At 40.3% G+C, this 10,458-nt stretch overlaps 1 protein-coding gene across 1 annotated transcript; it reads left to right on the top strand.

Annotated features, from left to right (window-relative positions):
- The first annotated feature begins 6,448 nt into the window (after window positions 1-6,448).
- Window positions 6,449-9,782, top strand: LOC103948507 (protein STABILIZED1-like). Its single transcript, XM_009359546.3, has one exon. The coding sequence runs from the start codon at window positions 6,464-6,466 to the stop codon at window positions 9,542-9,544; it is 3,081 nt and encodes a 1,026-aa protein (XP_009357821.2). The 5' UTR covers window positions 6,449-6,463; the 3' UTR covers window positions 9,545-9,782.
- Window positions 9,783-10,458: the final 676 nt, after the last annotated feature.

The following is a 10,458-nucleotide window of genomic DNA, read 5'->3' as shown; positions in this document are numbered from 1 at the left end:
GACAGCTGTGGAGATTGTCTATATTTTTGTGTTCTAAATTATTAAAGAAGATGATGATAATCACGTATTTTTATCTCTCGCACACTTTTTTCAATTTTCGACAATCAAATTGACTGAATTAAAAAGATCAATAGACAAATTTGTGTGAAAAGTTAGAAGGGGTTTGTGAATAGCACTATGCCACTACGCATTACTAGATTTTTGTTGGTTCACATAAGTACAAGCCATATGAAACAAATTTACAACCACTTGATCTTATATTATTAGATCAGATGATCATCAAGCATAAGAAACAAATTTGTTTGATATATTTAATTAATTTGGTATTAATATTTCCCTTCTTATGAGAAAGAATAGTTATGGGCTTTTCATGTAAGATTGTGTTGAAAGAAAAGTTGTGCCCTAAGAAAGTGCTAAGCTTGTCAAAAGACTAATGAGAGGAGAGGTGGAGAAAAGGTTGTGGGAGAGGAGACAAATGGAAAATTAGTCAAAAGTAAGTTGGAAATTTGATTTTTTTTTTTTTTTTCCCAAGGAATTTCTTTGTGACGCATTTACAAGACAAGCACCGCAATAACCGACAAGACAATATTCATTCAAAGAAAAGGGGAGAGGATCCTGGCCGCATCCTTTTTGTGAGGATTCTGCATATCCATCAATCACATATGTTAATCGTATATCGTGCAACCAATTTTTATTAGGTACTATTTATATTCAATTTTAAATAAAAAAATTTACAATGATTTCTGACCGCATGATATATGATGAACATATGTGATTGAAAGATCTGGCGAGGATCCTCACAAAGAGAATCCGGTGATGATCCTCCTGGGAAGAAAATAAAGGCCAATGCAATATTCATAGTTTGCACTCATTATTATGTGGATTAGTGGCACGCACCTCTATTGGGTAAAGATTTCCAAGTGTTTTTCATTATTCATTTGAAATAAGACATTACAAAATATCTAATCTCGTCGACGGTTCAAATTTCGTTGGTGACTAATCTAACAATTTATCGTTTGATAAAAATAAAAATAAAAACAAGTTAAATTTTAATTTAAAAATTGTTAGAATTGGAATAATACAAAACCAAATAAAAAATTGAGAATATTGATACATCATCTGCCACCATATTAGAAAGTTGCTCTAAAAGGTCAGAATTTAGATGATTTACACAATCAAACCTACCTAATATTAACTATTACTAATTAAGGAAGATTTTCATTAATTAGCGTAAGTCAAATGTGTTAGGATGTATCATAACCTATAAATACAAGCTTTGTAGAAGAGAAAGGACACCCGATCAAATACACAACTTGTCAATCTATATTATTTTCAATTCATATCCTAGCATAATGTAGCCCAATCTAAATTATTTCTTAGGTAATTCTCACTTTATTATACTCAAAAATTGTGAAATTTTCACTTTGCTACTCTAAGTTTTTTATTTATTTATTTTTTTATCTCACTTTCATACCTAAAATTACGATTTACTCCCAAAATCATATTTCTGTTAGTCTATGTGATAACTCGTCTCTAATTTTACGATTTTATTAATTTTAAAAAAGTGAGTTGACGAGAATGCCCTAGAGGCAAGGATTTTGACTTCCATTGACCGTATTTTCATGACGCGTACAAGTTACTATTTTTGTCATATTCTCGAAGTACTAGACGGTACGAATGCATAGGCGCAATTAGAATAGAAATCGGAGTTACGGTTAAAATTTTACAAAACATTGAATACCGAAGGTAAATTGGCAATTTCATGTTTAGGAATATTTTGTGTTGTTTGTGAGACATGTGGGGCCCACGCCTCATTCCTTCACCACTCTGAGACTCCCTATTTCTCGGGACACCTATCCTTCATTTTCAAGTTTCCCCATCTCATTTGCTCCACTAAATGGCTGCCCCGTCACTTTCTCCTTATAACCCTCTCAGCTCTCATCTTCATCCCTCTCAGACTCCCTCTTCCTTTGCACACGCAGAGAGGCCGAGAAGGTTTGTCCAAAAACTAAACCTTGGTGATGATGTTTCACTCGACCACCACCACATCCGTGTTCCTCTTAAACTTTTCTCCAAACTCTCAGTCCCTTTCTCGTACCTTCTACCTCCATTAGTATGGAGAAAGCAACAGTGTCATCACCTAACTAAGCTAACTCTAGCAAGATTTTTCAAGATTCCTACCAAGGTAAGCCTTAGATCATCTCAGCCTTTTCTTATGTAATGATTTAGAAGTAATGTTAAAGCTAGATGTCTGTTTTGGTGAGGTTTCATACATAAATGATTTGGGGAAAGAAACTCCCCAGATTTTTTAGGAGAACAATGGCCATCAGACCATATTCATGCCATTTTTTCGATCAATGCCGACCTCGCCTCAGCCTTAAATTGGTATAGCTCTGTTCCTCACATTCCTAGCTTTATTTGTTTCTTGAATCACTGACTTTGGTTGAGCAATGAGCTTGTTAGGAGCTCTAGAAGTCGGAGCAAAAACCTGCAAACTGCAGGTTCTCACGAGGAAGGCGAGTATGACGGTACTCGCAGGCACGTGGGCTTACGTAAGGGAGCCACCGTGAGTGGCGTGTGCGACGCATGGTTGCCAGTGCAGCCACCTTATGGTGGCACGTCCGATGGCGCTGGGAGGAACCCGAGGTCCTTCATTAGGTTTCTCAACATGCCGGACCTGAATCTGCCCTCCGTTTTTCGAAATTTAACTGTTTTAAAGTAGTTCCTTTATTAGCCGTACTTTGTATGAAAACACGTTTATACGTTACATATTTACATAAATGGTTTCATTTCTAGGTGAAACATATCGCAAGGACTCTCGATGCTACGAGGCGATTTCGACTTGACGACATGATCTGTGAGTGGGTCTTTTCTTTATATAGTATATATATATATATATATATATATATATATTGGTTAGTTTCCATATATACATTTATTAATGAATTTTCTACGTGATTGTCATAATTAAATTAACGTTCATAAGAAATGCCTCATTGTTGGGAGAGTATGAAATAATCCTACAAAATGCTCAAGTAAGCTTACTATAAGGGGATGCCTTATATTTATGTTCATGAATAATGTGATGTTGACTAGAGTGGTCGAGTCACTGTGGCATGACTACATTTATGTTATTTGTTCATCTTTGCTGCACTGGTGTTAGTACTTGCCCAGGCCATGGTCAGGCTTTCACATCTATGTGCACATCACACCGTACCCTCACTTTGGATCCATTATAGGTGCCAGTCCTGTCGTATAGGTTGCAATAGGCAACTCGGACTCATATGTGATGCGCATAGCGTTAGTCTTCACGTGATTATAGTACTAAAGCATATATCATTGTTACACCCAATCCTGTTCATGTCAGAATACCTTTACATGAACTCGTGTGTCAGCATGTGTCAATGAGCACTTGATATGATACGTTTGCTTATGCAAGAATATATGATTACTGACATCATGCATCTATTTACGAATTATTGTGCCGTATTGAATTCTTGAGATTTTGCAGGCTATGGTAGGTATTTTCTTACTATACGTAGTATGTATATCCTGGAAACTATACTTGTTTTACGGCGAGGTGTTATAATGTTTTCAAAAAGGTTCTATTAAAAATTTATTTTCATGCTCACTCACCCTTGTTTTTCGCCCCTCTAGGTTTTAGTAGCTGAGCTTTCGTATCAATGAAGATTCTTGGCAAATATTGGTATTGGAGATTACCTTCAATGGTATAATTCTCACCCTACTTTACTATACTTTACTTAGACTCTGACATCACGTGTGAAACAGGTTCATTTCCGCTTACCAGTTCTTAGAATTAGGCACCTTTAGGTTTAAATTTATTCACATGTTCCACTACACTACAATTTATAGCTTCGTCACCTTCAAGGTGTCAGCCATCACAGCTCGATCTGGAGTCTAAGTGGACATCCCAGGTTAGCGTGTGTCAGTCTAACTGTTAAATTCTTCGTTAAATGACAACATGGCAGGCTCGTGGACCACCAAAAAATTTAAATCATAAAAAAAGAAAAAAAAAAGAAAATTTGGCAATAAAAAAATATAATAAATCTAAAAAAATAAAAAATAAAATCTAAAGTTTGAAAAATCTTTGCGTGCACTTTTTGAATATCACGATAATCCCACCCCTCCTCCTCCTCTGTCTCTTTTGGGGAGTGGCCACAATATCTGTTCTCGGAGCTAAAGTCGCTAATATCTCCACCATTCAGATCTCAACACCTTATATATGGGCATACTCGGCCCCACCATGCATCCACCGAGCCAAAACTTATTTAGATCGACTACAACCAAGTCATTGTCACTCTGATTCTCGAATTCTACTACCAAATCAAATCTCCATTTCTAATGTAACATCCCACATCGTCCAGGGGAGTGATCCTTATATGTATATTCCCATCTCTACCTAGCACGAGGCCTTTTGGGAGTTCACTAGCTTCGGGTTCCATGGGAACTTTGAAGTTAAGCGAGTAGCGCACAAGAGCACTCCCATGATGGGTGACCCATTGGGAAGTTCTCATGTAAGTTCCCAGAAACAAAATCGTGAGGGTGTAGTCGGGGCCCAAAGCAGACAATATCGTGCTACGGTGGAGTTGAGCTTGGGCTGGGATGTGACATCCAATCAATTCATACATGCTTCAAATTCATACCCAAGACTCGACTACACAATGTTCAAGCCAAACAACAGTGTTTTCGAAGACGCAACTGAGATGAACTACACGAATATGTTCGATGTGCATATAGACGTGGGTAAGAGGGGTACCCACAAGGATAAAGATAGAGGTGGTTGAGTTGGTGTAGATTTGAAGTGGGTTGAGTTGGTGTGGGGTGGGAGAGAGTTCAATGGTGGTGGGTGTTAGAATTATGCCCATAAAGCCACTCTTTTGATGTAATAGCTTTTGGAATACTTATGTTAAACTCTTATTTAGTTTAATAGAAGGGCAATGTTTATTGTCAATCACTACTGAGTAAATTATGTGTTTAATTAATAGAATGTTAGATTAACGAGAACTTTCTGTTACGTTCATTCCCACAACATTCCTAGCCATAGGATTTTAAATTGGGCATTGACAATCTGCTAAGCCTAGTATGTGTTATGTCAACTCAATTTGAAGTATGACTTGTCTCCAGTCATTAGTGGTAGATATTAAGACAAGCGCATAAATGCTCAAAAGGTTGTTGAGTACACTGAACAACAATCAAGAAAGAGTTCTCACATACATGTTATGTAAGAACTCACAAGTTGCAATAATGCAAAGTAATCATTTGACTTGAGACACCACAGTTGCCTTGTGGATACGTCTTTGATCATTTGACAATGTAACAAAGGACATGCCTCATCTTAGGCATTTTCCTAGCATTGTTGGGGTCAATTTATTCATAAAGACGTGTGGGTGTACAACAAAAGATCTCTAATTTTCATAGTGGAAGGAGTATACTATTAGATATAATTCAGGAGTCTTTGGCTCATGCATATCAATATGATTTAGGAAGTATGCTCTAAATCTTATTCATTAGAATCATATAGAGAAGTATTACATTTGATAGTAGACATGAAATAAACTATCAAAGAAACACTGTGGTTTAGAGTATTGAATTAGAGAAGGATCCTATTGCATTATAGTTGTAACTGAATAGGTTCTCCAACCACTTTTACTTAGCTTGGGTAGCTATGAAATAATGTTAGGCATTACTCATGGTTTGTGGAAGCCTTAAAGATTATTAATCACTAATCTTCCTCATAGGGAGAATTAAAAGTAAAAAATTTTAATTCACAATCAATTAGTAAGAGTTACATGGCCACTGCCTCCCTACCTAAAACCTAATGGATTTTACATCGAATAAGGATGAGTATGAAAAAAATATAATTGAGATGGATAAGTAAGATTAAAGAGTTTAATTGGGCATAGTCAAGATGATTGAATTGGACTTTGAGTTAGTTTCGTGTTTAATGGTCGAAATGGGTTTCAGTATATAAGGCCCATTGAACTTAAGATGTATGACAACTTAAACAAAAATGGGCAATTAGCCGGCCTAGCCTTGAGCGTAAACATAAATCACACTTACATCTTTTTTGACAAATCTAAGCCGAATGGTGGCATGCTTGTGCACCTAAACAAAAGAAAGACGAGAAATTCTTCTAGGCGGCCAAGTCCCTCCGAAAAGAGTGAAACAATCGGAACTCTAGGGTTAGGCATAGGTTAATATTTAAATTCTTTGTTAACCATAGTTGAAGAGTAGACATGTTACAAATAAAATGATTATTCACCTATACCGAAATAAAAAAATTATTTATTAGACTAAACCGACTCTTCTTAAAAATCTCGTCCCATCCGACCTGAACCCGCTTTGTAGCCCGCCCATATTTAACCGACTCGGCATCTCTTTTGACCCGTATTCATATTCTTCCAACTTCTCCCAAATCGTAATCGTCTCTCTCGATCTCGCCATGGTGTTCATCACATCCCCCAATCACAAAACCCTAACCCTAAATCTAAACCCTAAGACCACCACTCTCCAAGCCCTAAAGCTCCAAATCGAGCAAAATTCCCACATACCCATTCCTCTGCAGCGCCTATTCATCTCCCAGAGCCTCCAATTGCTCACCCAATCCGACTCCGCCCTCCTCTCCGACCTCGGAATCCGACCCCTCTCAACCCTAACTCTTCATATCCCCGTATTCGGCGGCACCCAACCTCCCGCCGTCCCTAAACCCCGCCTCGAGTTCCTGAACTCCAAGCCTCCCCCGAATTATGTCGCCGGGTTCGGCCGTGGTGCCACTGGCTTTACCACCAGGTCTGATATCGGGCCCGCACGTGCCGCGCCCGACCTGCCTGATAGGTCGGCCACGACAATCGGAGGCGCTGCTGCTCCTGCTGCGCCGCCTGGGGTCGGCCGAGGGCGCGGGAAGCCCGACGAAGAGGAGGAGGATGAAGGGGAAGATAAAGGGTACGATGAGAATCAGAAGTTTGATGAATTCGAAGGGAATGATGTTGGGTTGTTTGCATCGGCGGAATATGATGATGAGGACAAGGAGGCTGATGCGGTGTGGGAAGCCATTGAGCAAAGAATGGACTCGCGGAGGAAGGACAGGAGAGAAGCACGGTTGAAAGAAGAGATTGAAAAGTACAGAGCTTCGAACCCAAAGATCACAGAGCAGTTCGCTACTCTGAAGAGGAAGTTGTACACTGTGTCTGCTCAGGAATGGGAGAGCATACCAGAAATTGGAGACTATTCGTCGAGGAACAAGAAGAAGAGATTTGAGAGCTTTGTGCCGGTGCCCGATACACTTTTAGAGAAAGCAAGACAGGAAAAGGAGCATGTTACGGCATTGGACCCCAAGAGTAGGGGAGCTGGTGGTACGGAGACTCCGTGGTCTCAAACTCCGGTTACGGATTTGACTGCTGTAGGTGAGGGTAGAGGTACTGTTTTGTCATTGAAATTAGATAGGCTTTCTGATTCTGTTTCTGGATTGACGGTTGTGGACCCGAAAGGGTACCTTACTGATCTTAAGAGTATGAAGATTACTAGTGATGCCGAGATTTCGGATATTAAAAAGGCTAGGTTGTTGCTTAAGAGTGTTATACAGACGAATCCAAAGCACCCACCTGGTTGGATTGCGGCTGCAAGGCTGGAGGAGGTGGCTGGGAAGATTCAGGCAGCTAGACAATTGATTCAGAAAGGGTGTGAAGAATGTCCTAAGAGTGAGGATGTGTGGTTAGAGGCGTGTAGGCTTTCAAGCCCTGATGAAGCTAAGTCCGTGATTTCTAAGGGAGTGAAGTCGATTCCCAATTCAGTGAAGTTGTGGATGCAGGCTGCGAAATTGGAGCGTGATGATTTGAATAGGAGCAGGGTATTGAGGAAAGGTTTGGAACACATTCCCGATTCTGTTAGGCTATGGAAGGCAGTGGTGGAGCTTGCCAATGAGGAGGATGCGAGACTTTTGCTTCATAGGGCTGTGGAGTGTTGTCCCTTGCACATTGAGTTATGGCTTGCACTTGCAAGATTGGAAACTTATGATAATGCGAGGAAGGTCCTTAATAGGGCAAGAGAGAAGTTATCAAAAGAGCCTGCCATTTGGATCACAGCAGCGAAGTTGGAGGAAGCTAATGGGAACACGGCCATGGTTGGGAAGATTATTGAAAGGGGTATAAGGGCTTTGCAAAGAGAAGGGTTGGCGATTGATAGAGAGGCATGGATGAAGGAGGCTGAAGCTGCTGAGCGTGCAGGGTCTGTTGCAACTTGCCAAGCAATCATTCGGAACACAATTGGGATTGGTGTGGAGGAAGAGGATAGGAAGAGGACATGGGTTGCTGATGCTGAGGAATGCAAGAAAAGGGGTTCCATTGAAACAGCCAGAGCTATTTATGCACACGCACTTACTGTCTTTCTAACCAAGAAGAGCATATGGCTCAAAGCCGCACAGCTTGAAAAGAGCCATGGGACTAGGGAATCTCTTGATGCCTTACTTCGTAAAGCGGTGACATACCGACCACAGGCTGAAGTCTTGTGGCTTATGGGAGCTAAGGAGAAGTGGCTTGCTGGGGATGTGCCTGCTGCTCGTGCCATCCTTCAAGAAGCTTATGCTGCCATTCCCAATTCTGAAGAAATTTGGCTTGCTGCATTTAAACTTGAATTTGAGAACCATGAACCAGAGAGAGCTAGAATGCTTCTTGCCAAAGCCCGAGAAAAGGGAGGCACTGAAAGAGTGTGGATGAAATCAGCAATTGTTGAGAGAGAATTAGGGAACATTAATGCGGAGAGGAAGTTGCTTGATGATGGGTTGAAGCGCTTCCCTTCCTTTTATAAATTATGGTTGATGCTTGGACAGCTAGAGGAACGCCTTGGTCATTTGGAGAAAGCCAAGGAGGCCTATGATTCGGGTCTGAAGTACTGCTCCAGTTCTATTCCACTGTGGCTTTCTCTTGCTAATCTTGAAGAGAAGATGACTGGTCTGAGTAAAGCTCGTGCAATTCTGACAATGGCCCGAAAGAAGAATCCTCAGAACCCTGAATTGTGGCTTGCTGCTGTTCGAGCTGAATTAAGGCATGGAAATAAGAAGGAAGCTGATATCTTGATGGCAAAGGCTTTGCAGGAGTGTCCCAATAGTGGTATATTGTGGGCTGCGTCCATTGAGATGGTACCCCGTCCACAACGGAAGACGAAGAGTATGGATGCCCTCAAGAAATGTGATCATGATCCCCATGTCATTGCTGCTGTGTCTAAGTTATTTTGGCATGACAGGAAGGTTGACAAAGCTAGGACTTGGCTTAACAGGGCAGTGACACTAGCGCCAGATATTGGGGATTTCTGGGCTTTATACTACAAATTTGAACTTCAACATGGAACCGATGAGAACCAGAAAGATGTACTTAAAAGGTGCATAACTGCGGAACCAAAGCATGGTGAGAAATGGCAACCTATTTCAAAGGCCGTTGAGAACTCCCACCAACCAACTGAAGCCATCTTGAAGAAAGTGGTGGTTGCTCTTGGGAAGGAAGAGAGTGCAGCTGAAAATAATAAACAGTAGTTCAAGCTGTTCTGTTCCAGGTTCTGCTGTAAAACTTTTTAATACAGAAGTAATTTTGATGTGGAAGCATGCTTCGCTGTAATTCTAGTTTTACTCCTTTTATTGATAGTTCACTGCATAAATTCTCAGTATCAACAATGACGTAGCATGTCTATATTTGTTGTTCGATTTACGATGGTATGTGGCAACATATTTTTATTTATTGTTTGAATTACAATGGTTATGCGTTTTTCTTCCATTGTATGTTCAGGTTCCCCTGTAGATTTTTTCGCGATCACTTTTCTCGTTTCAATTCAAGCGTTGTACGTTATGTTGCATTTTTTATTTTCTGACTACAGCAGCTCTTATGGTTTCCCCTCTGTAGTTGTATCCAACGGTATCACGCAGTGTTCTGTCTTACCTTCATTTTCCGCTCTTTTGCTAGTTTATGTTGAATCTACTTGTGCATTGATTGACTTAAACCGTGTAATCCAAGATTCAGTTGGTACTGTGCTTCTTAGATTCCGTACCTGAATTTTGTATGCGAATTGAACAGTTGCTTGTAAGAATGTATTTCTCATATCGGATCACCTCGTTATTTAACCCTGGATTTGGCACTGAAATGAATGACTATACCTACTGCTACTTTTCTTTCTGTATTACTGACATGCCAATTAACAGGAGCTTCTTCCGTTGTCAGGAAATAACTGTCTTTGACGTACTAAGGTTTTGTCTTATTGTTTGGTTTTTTGGTTTGAGTTTATAGAAGGGGGTTCCCAGTTCCCTCTGGTAGGGGTTTTCTGAAAGGTTAAACTGCTGTTTTGCCCCTCCATTGTGTTTTGCAGCTCACCCCTCCTCCCTTTTTCCCTTTCTCACCGTTTGAATATATGCCAAGTGAAGTGTGTCGTACCAAATTTCTCATTCTGACAGAGTTG

Source organism: the organism of the source record quoted next, unplaced genomic scaffold, assembly GCF_019419815.1.
Source record: "Pyrus x bretschneideri cultivar Hongxiangsu unplaced genomic scaffold, Pyrus_bretschneideri_v1 Contig41, whole genome shotgun sequence".
Lineage (NCBI taxonomy): Eukaryota > Viridiplantae > Streptophyta > Magnoliopsida > Rosales > Rosaceae > Pyrus > Pyrus x bretschneideri.
The sequence above is the reverse complement of the archived record's forward strand: the minus strand, read 5'-3'. Positions and strand labels throughout refer to the sequence as shown.